Here is a 17,721-nt window from a genome sequence, read left to right as displayed (position 1 = left end):
ACAAATTACAAATGCAATTTAGTGATTTAAAAGGTTTTGTAAGTATATTTGTGTGTTTGTGCATGCGTGTTGTGTACACATAGAAATGGAGTATTCCTATTATTCTGCTAACCATACCTCCTGTCTGTAGGGAAGGACTCTGTGGTGACCACGTCCAGTGAGTTCCAGGCTGATATGCTCAGGCCGTTGTAAAGGCACAGCATGAAGATCATCATCGACTCACTGGTGCCGAACCACAGGAAGAAACAACTGATCCCTGACAGAACCATGGAGCCACCTGTCCCATACACACACAGACACAGACACACACACACACACACACACACACACACACACACACACACACACACACACACACACACACACACACACACACACACACACACACACACACACACACACACACACACACACACACACACACACACACACACATAATTTATTATTTGAACACTCTACAGTAATGCTCATAACAAAGGTAGCCCTAAGAACAGACTACGCAGACTGTCCCTGTATGTACCTAACATCGAAAGGCGTCCAATCTTATCCATGAGCAGTGCAGAAACAATGTTGCCGGGTAGAACAGCTAGAGTTCCCAGGAAGTTGATAAAGTAGACCCAGTAGGCGCTGTAGTCGTCGTCAAACGTCATCTGACAGCCCGTCTTGTTGTGGTGGAACGAGCTGTTGATCACCTCTGTGCCGTCTATCAGTTTTGAGTCATCGATGTCTGCCATCAAAAATAGGGAAAGAAGCCTGGCTGACACAGGATAATAGCTGAGAAAGCACAATACCCATTCAGCAAACATTATAACGCTCTCTGTGTAACCATATACTGTGTATGAAACCATATACTGTGTCTGTGTTGCCTATGCAAAATGGAACATAACTCTTTTGATTCAGGAGTGATGGCTTAGAAGAAAAGTGTTTCTGTCCATCTCTCCGTCTTTCTTACCAGTGTTGTAGAAGAATGCCTCGATGAAGGTACAGTTCCGGAAGTAGGATCCCACCGACGTCACGTCGTCAAAGTAGCAGTTACGGAAGGTGGAGTCAATGAAGGTGACGGACTTCAACTTCATATTAACAAATCTGGACCGATCAACAGAGGAAAGTGTATGTGTGGACATGGTTAGTTACTAACGCCTACATTTTACAGAGACATCCTTGGTGGCTATTCTGTATTCAACTTAATAAAGTTGATCCATCTTATCTAGTTGACAGGGACAGTGCAGATAAATCAACATGCCATATGAATATAAAAGTGCCATAATAATGATTCACATTTTTCATCCATACTCCATTTTAGTCTATAAAGTCCCCTTTTCATTGAGGATGAAGTTATAACTACTTGACCATGATTCATTAGTGTGGAAGTTTTCTCCTTCCTTCCTACCTGTCGCTGATGAAGACCCCGTTGGTGTGGATCTGGTTCTCCAGGGTGAAGTTGAAGGTGAAGTCCTCGATGCGTTCGTTGCTGTGGGTCTTCACCTTGGAGGCATAGTCGTCTGCCTGAAGATGCTTGATGACGTCAGGGAACCACACAGACAGGCCGTAGTACCTGCATCCACACACACAGATACAGTGGCGTCGCAAACACACAGGTTAGGTTATGTACGTACCACAAGGGATTGGGTGTAGGGAGTCAAATCAGTGGATATCAGTTAACAAATGTGCAGAAAGACAGATCTTTACAGTATATTAAACCAGACTGTCTAAATGTATTGGCACTATAGGGGAAGAATACAACATTTGTGTTGGATTTTTTATTTTCCTCAGGCTGCTTGCATTCCCATCCTGTCACACTGAGAGGAGAGCCCAATGAAAGTGTATTGATTCAGTAGTTCTCCAAGCTCAAGTCTCTGCTATTTCCTGACGAAGGAAATTAGCCTATTCTGACTTCTATGTACATCTCTAAATGGAGAAACAAAACGTTCTATCAAGAGAGGGTGGGAGCGGCAGTCTATTACATTACAACACAAAGCTTACCCAAATGATAGTGTAAACCACACAATAGCCAGCTTGATAGTGTTTTCTTTCAGAGGGTAGTCAAAACACTTAATAAAGTTAACCAAGATCTGCATGGAGAAAGAAGAGAGACACATCAATGATGATTTGTGAGTGTGCAGTGCAGGATATCATGACCATCTACCGAGCCAACAGGTGGAGAGGCAGAGAAAACCCACCCCACGTAGCTCTGTCTTTGACCTGAAGAGGACCTTGGAGACTGCGTTCCCAGACTCTGACTTCATCTCCACCAGCTCATCCAGATGCTTGGGGATCTTGATTCTGTTCACCTGGGATGGGAATGATGGGAAATTGAGTTTTCAATAACAACATAATTCAGTCAAAAGTCATGTTAATGCTGTTTCTTTCATGTAGGCTACTGCTGGTGGAGAAATGTAACTGGAAGGTCATCTGTGTATCATCCCTTCATTGGATATCCCTCTCTGGGTGGTACAAGGAAACACGGACCCTGGAGCCACCTCTGAGAGGAATTGGAATTGACCTGGTTCGCTTACAGTATCCACAACTATTTTACATTGCAATTTGATTTGCTCATGGAAACATGTAGGCTATGCACAGTCCTTAAAGAGATGATACCCAGGTTTTGCAATGCCAGAATAATTGCGCCCTTATGCTATTGCATTAGCAGCAAAAACCTCCAGCTGAAAAATATAGGCTACAGTTGTATCATGGTGTGCTAGAGCTTTATTTTACTTTAAAGAGGTTTGTATCAGAGGTTTGAAAGGCTTTAAATCTGACTCCAAATTCAAAGCTCTAAATGCGGATCGATTGGGATGCTCCTTTCCATCGTGTGTTCGAATGACACAAATCACCTTTCAAAACCTTCTCATATCACAGATATGATTCTCAGCACAGATTTTAACAGGTCACCGTGGTGGCGGTTATAAGCCAATTTCCTTTCTACTGTGAGGAGCAAACAGGAGCACAGGCTGGAAAAAACTCACGGTGAAGACTTTTTCCGGCTGCCCACGCGCTCGCATGTTGGTGTCATGGATCTGCTTGAGGATCATCCAAGCCTCATCATGCTTCCCCACCTGACAGGAGGGAGAAACCGGAGGGAATTAACGGGATTAACGGAGAAAGAACCGGGAGCGCTCCTCCGTGACAGTCATGCTCACACAGGAGGAGAAGGGCTGAGATGACAGGAGTCACGACAATGATGACTCATTTTACTTCAAAGGGTAATTCTCCTACAGTAACAGGCCTACTGTCACGGACCTTTTGCTTTCTTATTTGCCATCGCAGGCAAACCATGCGAAATGGCATGGAATGTGTAGCCAAGGCCTCTGCTGCTGAAACATTAGGCTGACTCACTGTTTGCCTCATAGGCCTTTCTGTTAAAGAACAAATTATCTCAAACTTTTACAAACACTCTTAAACATGATAGTAACCTAGGATAATGCACTCTGTTCAATGGTTTTCTGAGGAAATAGTTTCTATTGGGCCTTAGGCTAAGGGCCCTGGGCTAATGATAACCAACTATCAGACTTAAATGATGGATTAACTGGGCTACATGCCTATCTGGGAATGGATTGGTCTACAGTTGCCTATTAGTTGCCTAAACTGTTCAGAATGAAACTCTTGAATTGAAAATCTGAGACCATTCATGCCCACCAGAGGAGGCTGGTGGGAGGAGCTAAAGGATAATGGACTCATTGTAATGGCTGGAATGGAATTAATGTAACGGAGTCAAACATGTGGATTCCATATGTTTGATACAGTTCCATGGATTCCATTCCAGGCATTACGACGAGCACGTCCTCCTATAGCTCCTCCCTCCAACCTCCTATGATTCCCCCACTGATGTAGCCTGTGAGGGGCAAACATTCTCCCTAAAACCCCATTTCCCATAATGCTTTACCTTACCTCCAGGTAAAACCTGGGGCTCTCAGGCATAAAGGTGAGAGCCACCACAGCACAGACGCAGGGCAGGGCGCAGACCACCACAAACACCCTCCAACTATGGAACTGGTAGGCCGAACCCATACTGAAACTCCAGCCTGTAACCAATCACACGCAAGAGAACCCATCAGCAACCAATCACACACAAGAGAACACATCAGCATATTTTACATTAGGGTCACATTCTCAAGAGAGGGAGCCTCTTTTTTATTCATACAATATTTATCTTGTCGTTGGTCTCATAGTTCATAGTAACTCAACATTATCAGAAGTGGGGTTTTTTTAAGTTACTTTGAGCAACTGATTGTTGCTTCCCTTGGTGACGTGATGTCTGTTCTATTTGCACAGTTCCTATGGTGTTTATTCTGGAAGACCACACACCCAACACGGAAAGGAAAGAAAAGGACATTTTAAACCAGCTGGCAATTATCCTTGCCGGGCTACTCTTCCACATCGCTCCGGCCAAACGGCACGCCCACTAACGTTTCTTCACCACAATGAGTCTGGATTTGCTTCTTCTCTGACAACTTCTCGAATGCGAACCAATCAAACCGTTCTGATTGGTCCCAGAAACCGATGGGTTGGATGAGAGCTGGCCTACATGAATCATGAATCACAAAATTTTGACGTCAGCACAAACGACTTCTAGGATGGTGCTGTAGGTTCAGATGGATCGATCGATAGAGCAGCTGAATTAAATTCAGTATGAGTCAGGCAACAATTATCCAGCAATTCAGAATAGCAAGATCACCAGCAATGCAATTGAACTGCATATGGGTCCCTTGGGAAGACTGGTTGAATGATATCAGATGTATTCTTATCAGGTGGAGAGCTCTAGATCTTTCACTCAAACAATGTTTTGAATGGTGTTATGGGAGTCTTGTAATGTGAACCTGATTTAACGCTGTTAATAAAAAATGCCATTTAATGAAAGCTGGCCCCACCACTGCAGTGGGACGTGTGAGAGGAGAGATTAATGAATATGTGGAGGCCTGGGAGAGCTTTAGAGAGACAGGTTCGTTGAATGTGCTGGAAAATATTTGATTGTTAAAAGTTAAAATGGTGCAATTATTAATTAATTAAGTTAAAAAGGTGCAATATGCAGACATCGCTCCACCATTTCCTGGTTGCTAAAATTCGAATAGTTTGCCTAATTTCAGTTTGTGACAAAACAAGTGTAGACAATCATTGTACCATCTAAACCACTGTGAAATATATTTTCAATAGCCCAAAATATTGTATTTTCAGCTGTTTGAAGCTGGTGTACAAAAACGAAAGTAAAAGACTCAAAAACTAAACTTAAGAACAGGAAGCATAGAAATAGCGCACATAGAACAGATCTACCGTTTCTTTTATACTTACGTTAAATGAGAATTATCTATAACTCACATTTCTATGTGCATTTGGTCAGGTCGCCCAAAGAGTTACATATTACAGCTTTAAAATCATGTTGCACCTGATCTCATCCGACAGGCAGACTGTGTCCCATTAATCATCATAGCAGCAACACACACACACAATCAATTTCCATTTCCCCCTTTCTAAATGACACTTATCTCAGCACATTGTAAAGTCATTTTCTGGAGCATTCAATTGGAGAGGAACGTGCTGGATTAGTGATGTCTTTGAGTTGAAAACGGCTGCTAAAACCTTCAATTATATCTTTCCTCAATCATTGTAATTAGTACACAGCCCTGTAAACAATCTTAGCCTCAACATCTGAACTAGCCATGTACAGCACTACAATCTATGATGTTCTCCCTCAGGCACAGTAAACCCTTCAAACCTTTAAATGTATGTTTTTTTATATTCTGTGAAATGGATTATAAATATCTTAATTGTTGCCCACGTCAATGGGTGTTGGTGAAAATTCGAGGGAACATCTAAAAAGTCAAACATCTTTCACAGTAAAAGGGTGAATAGAAAACAACGGTACAGGCTATTTTTTGCTGTCCTCATCTCCTTTGTACTGAAAATGACTGTTCTTCTGTGTGTGGGAGTGTAGCTACATTAGTGTAAGAGGGTAAATGCGGTGTGTGTGTGCTTATGTTACCTATTCGTGTTTGGGGAAAAATGGAGGGGGGGGGGGGGGTTGTCGTGTTAGTCGTGACCTCCCACGTCTCTCCCTCTGGATTGTGTCTTTTTGCACACGCGTTGAGGGAATAATACCATTATCCATCAACAGGAGTGGGAGGTGAGGGGGTGGGGGATGTTAATGAGAGGAAATTACTGCTGGGAAATAATCTTAACGGCAGATTGAAACTGGATTTGATACCATCATTTCTCAACCACTGTGGAAGTCAAGCCAGCTATGTTCAAAGCAGAAAGAAAGGTTGTCATAGATGTTGAAAATGCATTCCTTTAAAGAGCAATGGCTCTAATTCTAGAGTGTTATGAGAATTCTGATATATTTTCAACCACCCAGCACAGTAGTGGTGGCACATGAAAACTCTACATCCTTTTGTGCATCCAAGTCATCCACACACTGTGTTAGTGTTAATGTATAGGACGGGGGTGTTACTGTGGTTTTGTGCTGAGTAATGATGACGCAGTCCTGTAGGTGTGTGTGGAACGATGCCAAGGATTCCCAATAACGCATTACCATGAAGACCATCTTAAGTCCTTACATTCAGGGTATTGTGTGTGTGTTCATGCGGGTGTTGGTGTAAATGCATGTGTTTTTGCATGGATGGATGCACGTGTGTGTGTGTGTGTGTGTGTGTGTGTGTGTGTGTGTGTGTGTGTGTGTATGAACATGTATGTGTGTGTAAGATTTGGTGTGCTGCAGTGATTGCCTTTTTTTATGGTGGTGTAGCTGTGCTGTGAGACCCAGAGGGTTAGTGTTTTGCCTATGCCATTGGAAATCTCATTACTGGGATTATGTACATAATTGACAAAGTTTATGGATGACTGAGTCGGGTAGCTCTCTGCATCTCTGAGGCCTGAGAGAGAAGGAGAAAGAGAGAAGAAAAAAGAGAGAGACCTGAGAGAGAAGGAGAGAGAGAGACCTGAGGGAGAGAGAGAGGAAAGAGAGACCTGAGGGAGAGAGAGAGAGAGAGAGAGAGAGAGAGTAGTAGAGAAAGAGACCTGGGAGAGAAACCTGAAAGGAGAGAGAGACATAGAAGAGAGTGAGACCTTAGAGAGAGGGGAAGCGTGTGTAGGAGAGGTAGCTGTGGGGTGACCTTGTAGGAGAGAGCTGAGAGAGAGAAGGAGAGAGGCTCATAATGTTGTGGCCTACAATAGTCCTTTATCTGACTTTGTTTTCTCTTTGGTCACAACTTAGTGACTCAGGTAAGCTGGAGAATAGTGAAACTGCTGAAGGACAACCATTTTTTTAAAGAACCATTTTAGAGACAATTAAACACTTTTCAGTTCTGACACAGCCTTTCAACATTCTGCCTCTTGTCAATGGAAGCCAGACCATTCCACTCAAGGCTTGTTCATATAGAAAAGAACAGCACGAAAACAAATCAATTGACCACAATCATGTTACAGCACTTGAATGCACTAGGAACCAGCAAAAGTGTAACAGCTGGAAACAACAGCAGTGTGTAGCCCACACCCTCTCCAACTTAGGGCACTAGTGAAAAGTAGTGCACTACAGTGAATAGGGTGTCATTTGGGACACACACATAACTTCCCACCAGAGCAATAGTAGTGTAAGAAAAGGTAGCAGTATCCTGTAGTATGATGAGAGCTCTGCAGGCTGATTCAGGCTTCTGTAGTATCCAGCTGTGTGTTTGTCATGGGGCTTTAGGACACATTAGGAGCTGTCAAGTGTTGAAGGCATATGAGAAGTTACCTAAAGAGATTTAATGGAGTATTAAACACCAATGAGGTGGTAGATGTGTGGTAATCCATCATTATGTTTTTCTGTATTAGACAATAGACTACTCCTCAGGATCACTGTTGGCGGGCACTGCGGCAGTTTAGGAAAACATAAAAACCATCGAAAAGTGCTGGAGTATGCAAGGCACGCTCAGAGAGAAAGAGAGGGGGAGAGAGAGGGATTGGAAAGAGAGGATAGAGAGAGAGGACAGAGAGGGAGAGCATTGAGAGAGAGGAGAGAGAGATAGGATAGAGAAAGAGCATAGAGAGGGAGAGCATTGAGAGAGAGGAGAGAGAGAGATAGGATAGAGAAAGAGAATAGAGAGGGAGAGCATTGAGAGAGAGGAGAGAGAGAGATAGGATAGAGAAAGAGCATAGAGAGAGAGAACATTGAGAGAGAGGAGAGTAAGGATAGACAAAGAGCATAGAGAGAGAGGACAGAGTGTGTCAGGAAGAATGAGAGCAGAGTGGGTCTACTGACATGCCTTCACAGGGATATCTGCAGATCTGATAGCAGAGCTTTCACAGTGAGACTCGCTAAGTTTCCCAGATTGTGTTTGTAGCCATCCTCTATAGCCACTGCAAAATAGAGAGAAACAGTGGCTTTTGAAACTGATCCTCCCTGTGTATGTGTGTGTGTGTGTGTGTGTGTGTGTGTGTGTGTGTGTGTGTGTGTGTGTGTGTGTGTGTGTGTGTGTGTGTGTGTGTGTGTGTGTGTGTGTGTGTGTGTGTGTGTGTGCGTGCGTGTTCATCTGGATGTGACCAGCACCCTCAACTTAAATGAACCCCCACTGTGTCAGGTATCATTGCCTTCGATGTCTACAGTGCAGTCAGTGTTTGTACAAGCAGGTGTTTCAGTGGCTCAGTGCAGCCGGCTCATTTCCTCCATGCTGACTCTTCAGAAGCCCCTCACTGACGTCACCCACGGCTCGGCTAAAGCACACCCGACATAAATCATGGCTAGCTGTAGCTTTGTCCCATTACGTCAGAGCAAGGAGGAAAAGCTAATTATGTTTGATCAAGAAGAACATCCCCAGACAGAGAGAAGGCGAGGGGGGAGAGTAAAAGGTGGGTGGGAGAGATAGAGAGACAAACAAAAAAAAGCAGTGAAAGGGAAAGAAAGGATGAGCAGAGAGAGACAGGCGTAGAGAGAGAGAGAGAGAGAGAGAGAGAGAGAGAGAGAGAGAGAGAGAGAGAGAGAGAGAGAGAGAGAGAGAGAGAGAGAGAGAGAGAGAGAGAGAGAGAGAGAGAGAGAGAGAGAGAGAGAGAGAGAGAGAGAGAGAGAGAGACAGACAGACAGACAGACAGACAGACAGACAGACAGACAGACAGACAGACAGACAGACAGACAGACAGACAGACAGACAGACAGACAGACAGACAGACAGACAGACAGACAGAGACAGACACAGGCGTAGAGAGAGACAGGCGAAGAGAGAGAGAGAGAGACAGGCGTAGAGAGAGAGAGAGAGACAGGCGTATAGAGAGAGAGAGAGAGACAGGCATAGAGAGAGACAGGCATAGAAAGAGTGAGAGACAGTCGTAGAGAGAGAGAGACAGGCATAGAGAGAGAGCGAGAGACAGGCGTAGAGAGAGAGCGAGAGACAGTCGTAGAGAGAGAGCGAGACAGGCGTTGAGAGAGAGCGAGACAGGCGTTGAGAGAGAGCGAGACAGGCGTAGAGAGAGAGCGAGACAGGCGTAGAGAGAGAGCGAGACAGGCGTAGAGAGAGAGCGAGACAGGCGTAGAGAGAGAGCGAGACAGGCGTAGAGAGAGAGAGCGAGACAGGCGTAGAGAGAGAGAGCGAGACAGGCGTAGAGAGAGAGAGCGAGACAGGCGTAGAGAGAGAGAGCGAGACAGGCGTAGAGAGAGAGCGCGAGACAGGCGTAGAGAGAGAGAGAGACAGGCGTAGAGAGAGAGAGAGAGAGAGAGAGACAGTTTGAGGAATAAACAGAGGAATAAACAGAGGAAAGGCCATTTTCCTTCGTCTTTATTGATATGTGCAGCTTATTTCCAGCGTAGCAGCGTCGTAAATCACAGCCTTCTATCTCCCTCCGGCACACCTTCATTCCTTAAATATCCCTATGTGTTTGTCCATGTGCCTGTGAGTGTGTGTGTGTGTGTGTGTGTGTGTGTGTTTGTCTCTGAGTGCGCATGTGTGTATCCCCATGGTTTACAGGCCTACATTAATCACTTAAACTGTCCCTTTCTCAGTCTGCAGCCGCTTAGAGAGATTACATTCCTTCATGTGCCAGCAGGGCAAACTGGCACCTTCACCCACGGTCACAGCCAAACCTTCACCTCCACTGGTTGTACTCTGCCAACCTGGATTTCTGCAGATTAGTTTTATTTAATTAAAGATTTTCTTTAACACAAACTAAACAATGTCAAAATAATATACCACATTCAGACGCATTATAACCATCTAATCATTTACTAGGTTTAGTTACAAGCATTTCACTACACTCGCAATAACATCTGCTTACCATGTGTATGTGACCAACAACATTTGATTTGATTTATTGGTATATGCTTCAGCCATGGCCTGGGCCATTAAAGACTCACCATAGTGTGGTATAATGGCCCAGGCCATGGCTGAAGCATAAAGACTCACCGTAGTGCAGTATAATGGCCCAGGCCATGGCTGAAGCATAAAGACTCACCATAGTGTGGTATAATGGCCCAGGCCATGGCTGAAGCATAAAGACTCACCGTAGTGCGGTATAATGGCCCAGGCCATGGCTGAAGCATAAAGACTCACCGTAGTGTGGTATAATGGCCCAGGCCATGGCTGAAGCATAAAGACTCACCGTAGTGTGGTATAATGGCCCAGGCCATGGCTGAAGCATAAAGACTCACCGTAGTGCGGTATAATGGCCCAGGCCATGGCTGAAGCATAAAGACTCACCGTAGTGTGGTATAATGGCCCAGGCCATGGCTGAAGCATAGATCTCTCCAATCATCCAGAACATGCACAGCCAGCTCAGGTGCTCCCCTCTCTTCTCTCTGGACAGCACCTCCGCAAAAAAGGAGAAGACTATAGGCACAACCCCCCCTGTTCTGAAGGAGACACAAAGACAGGACACTGAGTAGGGACACAGGTTATGCAGAGGGCAACATTTTATCAACCCTTAGAAATGATTTAAGATAAAATAGACCCATGTAAATTATTCTAACTTAACTTTAGTACATATTGCTGGATGCTAAAGATTTTGTGGCGCCTCTATTTTTTTGGAGGAACCTTTTGTATTTTTCAGATGTGACACAGCTTTCAAACTGTGGTTCAGTTTTTACTACTGTAAAAGTAGACAATAGGAACAAACACTGGAACAATGTTCCTCAAAAAAAGCCAACTTTGCCAAAAGGGCATTTCCTTGGCTTTCCAGTTAACCATTAGGCTCAGAGCCAGTCCTCCGAGACTCCAACACCTGCTAGCTCCCAGAAGGCAGTTTGGCTGGCAAACCTTTTCGATTACTCTGAGTCTCTGGGGAGAGGGGCGGGGAGGCAATTAGTAAATGAGCTCTTGACAGGGACCGTTACACCCCTCCCATGTTTTCTCTGGATAAATCAATGCTCTGTTCGTACATTCCCAGACATGTGAGGCTAGAGACCATGCAGTCAGTGAACAACAGTATGGACATTCAGAAATGGTGCTGTACAGTAAGTAGTAGCCTGATTGGTCATCCTGCACTCTTGCTTATTTTCACCGTGTAGCGAAACAGAATGTAAGCTTGCGACATCAGAATGGTCGTACCAGGCTAGTACAGTAGTTTCCAAATAATATTTAACTTGTCCATCATAAAGCTGCCTTTAACTGCCAAGTAGTACTTTTTAGACAATAATTTATCACAGAGCCTTTCACTTAAGGCCAACAAGACTGAAACAAAAAGGACAGAATGTTGTCATTTCATGATAAAATAGACAATATTCAGTCCTCCTCCTATGATATAAGGCATAGGTTGGATTTCATAAAAATATATATAATACAAATAAAAACAGGTTTGTTAAGATATTGCTTGTATCATTCTTGTGCATTCTTTGAACTTTTTTTTCAATGAATGTGATGAATGAGGGAAATTATTTCCTGCAAATTGTTTTAAAAGAACATTGTAAAGTATTTTATCAGCAATGTTAAAAGCACTAATCCACTCCAAGTATAAGATGCACAAACATCTCTGCAAAGACACACCTCAATGAAACAAGGTTTTAATCCCCTGTATTGAATCCATGTTGTAAACTAAAGGCTTTCATTATGGATGTTAGGAGCACACTGACATTCTTACAGACAGGGGATGCTTGACACATTCATTAGTCACACAATCCTAATCCTAGACAGGAGAGATGAAAATCTCTAGCGATTACATGGATGAAATATCAGAAGGGGAATGAGAACATGTTGACAGAGGGATTTACAACTATACTGAACAAAAATATAAATGCAACATGCAACAATTTCAAAGATTTTACTGAGTTACAGTTCATATTAAAAAAAAAATCAGTCAATTGAAATAAGTTAATTAGCCCCTAATCTATGGATTTCACATGATTTGGAATACGGATACGCATCTGCTGGTCACAAACAACTTCTTTTAAAAGGTAGGGGTGTGGACCAGAAAACCAGTCAGTATCTGGTGTGACCACCATTTGCTTCATGCAGCGAGACACATCTGTTACATCTGCTCCTGCCACACACTCTGCTGCTCATCCTGTGTCTCCTTGACCTGCCGCCACTCCCCCAGTGCTCTCTCCCTCTCTCTCTGTATGTGTCTGTGTGATTGTGTGGGTGGAGACAGGTGTGCTGGAGTCAGAGCAGATCCCCACCAGCTGCAAACTGTTCCATAATCAAGACCTCTACAAATACTCAGTCCTGCCACTTCCACACTACCAGATTGTAATCTCTGCTCAGTCAGTCTACTGTTCTAGCCGTTTGTTACTATTTAGATTCTGTTATCCTGTTGTGCCTGTTTTCCTTGCCTGACACGGTTTTCCTCTCCACTACAGTTCTGCCTGCTCTGACTCTGGTTCCGGTCTCCAGTCCCACGTCTCCTCATCCTGCTACTCTGTCCTGGATTCCCCACTCTACTGCTCCCTTGGATTCCCCTCCGGACCTGCGTACCCTGTCCCAACCCCTCTCGCTCAAGCCTCAGTCCCCTGCACTCCATCTTCCACCTGTTTGAATAAATACCTTAAATACCTACTTCATCCCAGTCTCCTCGTCTGAGTCTGCTCTTGGATTTTCCTGTTCCACTCCGCGTAACAACATCAGGTTGATCAGGCTGTTGATTGTGGCCTGTGGAATGCTGTCCCACTCCTCTTCAAAGGCTGTGCGAAGTTGCTGGATATTGGCGGAAACTGGAACACGCTGTCATACATGTTGATCCAGAGCATCCCAAACATGCTCAACAGGTGACATGTCTGGTGAGTAAGCAGGCTAGGGAAGAAGTGGGACATTTTCAGCTTCCAGGAATTGTATACAGATCCTTACGACATGGGGCTGTGCATTTTCATGCTGAAACATGAGGTGATGAAGGGCACGACAATGGGCCTCAGGATCTTGTCACGTAGCTCTGTGCATTCAAATTGCCATCGATAAAATGCAATTGTTTTCATTGTCCGTAGCGTATGCCTGGTCATACCATAACCCCACCGCCACCATGGGGAACTCTGTTAACAATGCTGACATCAGCAAGCCACTCGCCCACATGACACCATACATGTGTTCTGCAGTTGAGGCCGGTTGGACGTACTGAAACATTCTGTAAAAGGGACATTAGTCGAGAAATGAACATTTCATTATCTGGCAACAGCTCTGGTGGACATTGTTGAAGTCAGCATGCCAATTGCACGCTCCCTCAACTTGAGACGTCGGTAGCATTGTGTTGTGTGACAACTGCACGTTTTAGAGTGGACTTTTGTCGCCGGCACAAGATGCACCTGTGTAATGATCATCCTGTTTAATCAGCTTCTTGATATGCCACACATGTCTGGTGGATGGATTTTCTTGGCAAAGGTGAAATGCTCACTAACAGGGATGTAAACAATTTTGTGCAAAACATTTGTGAGAAATAAGCTCTTTGTGCATATGGAACATTTCTGGGATCTTCTATTTCAGCTCATGAAACATGGGACCAACACTTTACATGCTGCGTATATTTTTGTTCAGTGTACATCTTCATTAAAGAAACCAAAACAGATGAATTACAACATAAGATAATGAATTAATGATGATCTACTGTGAAAGGCAGTCTATGGGAATTAAGGAGTTAGAAAGTAGAACTGCAGGACTATTTGATGAAGGAGTTGAAAGGATTCATCAAGGTTGTAGATAGTTTTGTCCCAATTAGGCTACATAAGTCAGTTGTCTTGTTCATGTCACAACTCACAATACATGTTTGAATCTCCAGTGTCATTTGGAGTTTGCTGTGTCCTATTGTTTGTTTATTGTGCATTATTATGGGGATTCATTACTCCATTCTTTAAGACATAAGTAGCACATTGCACATTGCTTTCCATTCTTAGCCTGGTCAGTCAGACTCACCCAAAGCCTGCGATCACGCGGCAGAGCAGGAACATGCCGTAGCCCTGAACGAAGGAGGACAGGAAGGCGAAGAAGCCGTTCACACACATGCAGATGAGCAGACACTGTCTGCGGCCCACCTTGTCTGACATGCCCCCCCAGAAAAACGCCCCCACCATCATCCCCAGGTACACAATACTGCCTGCAGAGAGAGAGAGGGGGGGGGGGGGGACTTTAGATTTTAACCATGTCTATTTGCACAGCACAAAGCAATTATCAAAGCAATTGTCTTTGGACCTTCAAACAAATCAACAAATAATACTCTGTGAATTTTGACTGTGTAGTTAAGAGCAGCTGCGGTAGCTCTTCAAAGCTAATCCTAATGAACTCATATCGTCTAATGGACCCTTCAGCAGAACACAAGTTCAAAAATATATATCCCCTGCTATTTTAATATGCAACTTCATAATCACTTCTAGTCCCTCTCTACCTGACATCAGATCCCTGCCAGGAGACAATGGGCACATCTCAAATGGCTCCCCATTTTATAGTGCACTACTTTTGACCAGGGTCCATAAGGCTCTAGTCAAAAGTAGTGCAATATATAGGGAATAGGGTGCCATTTGGAACGTATCCATTAAGATTCATAGCTCGTCAGAGTGGGCTAGCTGCTAAAGTGAAGGGTGTAAAAGTGTCACAGTAAAGTATAGAGCGCCTTTAAGGCCCATTAGTGTTGATGATCGTTCATCAATAAGGACGTTTAATCACCAAATCTGTTGAATGACTCAATCTGTCATGAATAATACATTTCACTTCTCCTGAGGGGAGATGTATAAGTGTTGTTTGGTAGAATAACAACTTGGTAAATCTGGCTCTTTCATGTTAACTTTTGACTGTTAAAGCTATATCTCATGCAGGAACAAGTTGATCCGAACAACAAAGTATCTCTCGCCTTGATTCCACTTTTCTTCCAGTTTTGTGTTTAATTACTCCACATCCCAAGAGTACACTTCATAAATATTTACACTAAGAACTATACAATTCCTGTTACATGTAAGAATGCTAAGGAATTACATTAAGATTTACAGGGGGGGGGGGTCCCTACCGTAAAACGCAACCCATTCCTATTCCCACTGTGATGTGATGAGTAAATACAGAATGGAATAGACCTGAACCCACTCGTGTAACATAAATTAATGGGATAAAGAGTGTGGTCAGTAATACAGGGTGACTTTAAAAAAGAACCCTCTGCTCCCTTTTTATGTCTGTAATGTGGAGAGGAATCAATACCCCAGACAAAACAGCATGGGTTTCCCACACTAATGATCATGAACTTGGTGTCTGACAGGAACACTATGATCCATTCTTCTCTATTATTAACACCAAAGTACTGTTACTGAACTCTGCTCTTCTCTAATCTTCACAAGAGAGTACTCTTCTCAAGCCTTCAAAGTACCCACCTTTAATTATATTGTCCTGGTATGGCCACATAGTCCATTTTGTATGGATTTCTAGGATTACATTATTTAAAGGCTCAGTGCAGTGGATTTTTCTGCTTAATATTTCCACACTAAAATGTTGGAATAATACTGAGAAATTGTAAAAATGGCCAGAAATGTCATCCTGTTTTGGTGGGATGGAGTTTTGGCCTGCCTGGTAAATTAGTTAATACACCAAAAAGAGAGTTCCAAACCTCTCTTCCAATAACAGCTAGTTTTCAGTTTTCCCTTCCCCACTCAGACCACTCCCAGACAGTCCTAGCAAAATTCTTGCTTGAGAAATGTGCTCTTTGCTAAGAAGCTATTTTTGTTTATTTTGTACAATTTTAACTGAAAACAATCACAGTAAGGTACTTAATGGTTACAGAGAAATGATTTGATATTGAGGTTTAAAAAAACAGCATCATGGGACCTTTAAAGTGGAACTGACAGCATTTTAACAAAATTAAATCTTATTAAAATCTGTTTATATACACCCCCAGGAAGAATTACTTATTTTTTTACATTTTCTGACAAGCCAGCACTTAGATATGGCAATTTTAACATTTTCATATAATGTTTGGGAATTACAGTGCATTCGGAAAGGATTCAGACCCCTTTACTTTTTTCACATTTTGTTACCTTGCAGCCTTATTCGATTTTTTAAAAATCCTTATCAATCTACACACAATACCCCATAATGACAAAGCAAAAATAGTTTTTTAGAAATTTTAGCAAATGTAAAAAAAAAAATGAACTATCACATTTACATCAGTATTCAGAACCTTTAGTCAGTACTTTGTTGAAGCACCTTTGGGTTCTGGCTGAGCCACTCAAAGACATTCAGGGACTTGTCCCGAAGACACGCCTACGTTGACTTGGCTGTGTGCTTAGGGTCGTTGTCCTGTTGGAAGGTGAACTGTCACCCCAGTCTGAGGTCCTGAGCGCTCTGGAGCAGGTTTTCATCAAGGATCTCACTGTACTTTGCTCCGTTCATCTTTCCCTCGATCTTGACTATAGTCTCCAGTCCCTGCCGCTGAAAAACATCCCCACAGCATGATGCTGCCACCAGCATGCTTCACCGTAGGTATGGTGCCAGGTTTCTTTCAGATGTGACACTTGGCATTAAGGCAGAAGAGTTCAATCTTGGTTTCATCAGAGTCTTGGTGGTTCCAAACTTCTTCCATTTAAGAATGATGGAGGCCACTGTGTTCTTGGGGACCTTCAATGCTACAGAAATATTTTGGGACCCTTCCCCAGATCTGTGCCTTGACACAATCCTGTCTCGGCACTCTACGGACAATTTCTTTGACCTCATGGCTTGGTTTTTGCTCTGACATGCACTGTCAACTGTGGGACCTTACATAGACTGGTGTGTGCCTTTCCAAATCATGTCCAATCAGTTGAATTTACCACAGGTGGACTCCAATCAACTTGTAAAAACAGCTCAAGTATGATCAATGGAAACAGGATGCACCTGAGCTCAATTTCGAGTCATAGCAAAGGGTCTGAATACTTATGTAAATAAGGTATCGGTTTTTTTATTTTATATATATACTGCTCAAAAAAATAAAGGGAACACTTAAACAACACAATGTAACTCCAAGTCAATCACACTTCTGTGAAATCAAACTGTCCACTTAGGACGCAACACTGATTGACAAATTTCACATGCTGTTGTGCAAATGGAATAGACAACATGTGGAAATTATAGGCAATTAGCAAGACACCCCCAATAAAGGAGTGGTTCTGCAGGTGGTAACCACAGACCACTTCTCAATTCCTATGCTTCCTGGCTGATATTTTGGTCACTTTTGAATGCTGGTGGTGCTTTCACTCTAGTGGTAGCATGAGACGGAGTCTACAACCCACACAAGTGGCTCAGGTAGTGCAGCTCATCCAGGATGGCACATCAATGCGAGCTGTGGCAAGAAGGTTTGCTGTGTCTGTCAGCGTAGTGTCCAGAGCATGGAGGC

At 43.4% G+C, this 17,721-nt stretch overlaps 1 protein-coding gene across 2 annotated transcripts in view; it reads right to left on the bottom strand.

The window, feature by feature from the left end:
- LOC106580415 (synaptic vesicle glycoprotein 2C) overlaps positions 1-17,721 on the bottom strand; it is a 65,205-nt gene that overhangs the window by 4,465 nt on the left and 43,019 nt on the right. The window contains exons 3-12 of one of the 2 annotated variants that reach the window (XM_014161451.2): positions 14,289-14,469; positions 10,659-10,810; positions 3,889-4,022; positions 2,967-3,056; positions 2,181-2,291; positions 1,984-2,072; positions 1,391-1,555; positions 953-1,086; positions 521-727; positions 118-277 (exon numbers count right to left, since the gene is read on the bottom strand). In XM_014161451.2, the coding sequence (XP_014016926.1) occupies positions 118-277; positions 521-727; positions 953-1,086; positions 1,391-1,555; positions 1,984-2,072; positions 2,181-2,291; positions 2,967-3,056; positions 3,889-4,022; positions 10,659-10,810; positions 14,289-14,469 (1,423 nt within the window). Of the gene's footprint in view, positions 1-117; positions 278-520; positions 728-952; positions 1,087-1,390; positions 1,556-1,983; positions 2,073-2,180; positions 2,292-2,966; positions 3,057-3,888; positions 4,023-10,511; positions 10,545-10,658; positions 10,811-14,288; positions 14,470-17,721 lie in introns of those variants that run through there. The other variant, XM_045703212.2, reaches the window with a different exon arrangement.

Source organism: Salmo salar, chromosome 20, assembly GCF_965601325.2.
Source record: "Salmo salar chromosome 20, fSalSal1, whole genome shotgun sequence".
Classification (NCBI taxonomy): domain Eukaryota; kingdom Metazoa; phylum Chordata; class Actinopteri; order Salmoniformes; family Salmonidae; genus Salmo; species Salmo salar.
The sequence above is the reverse complement of the archived record's forward strand: the minus strand, read 5'-3'. Positions and strand labels throughout refer to the sequence as shown.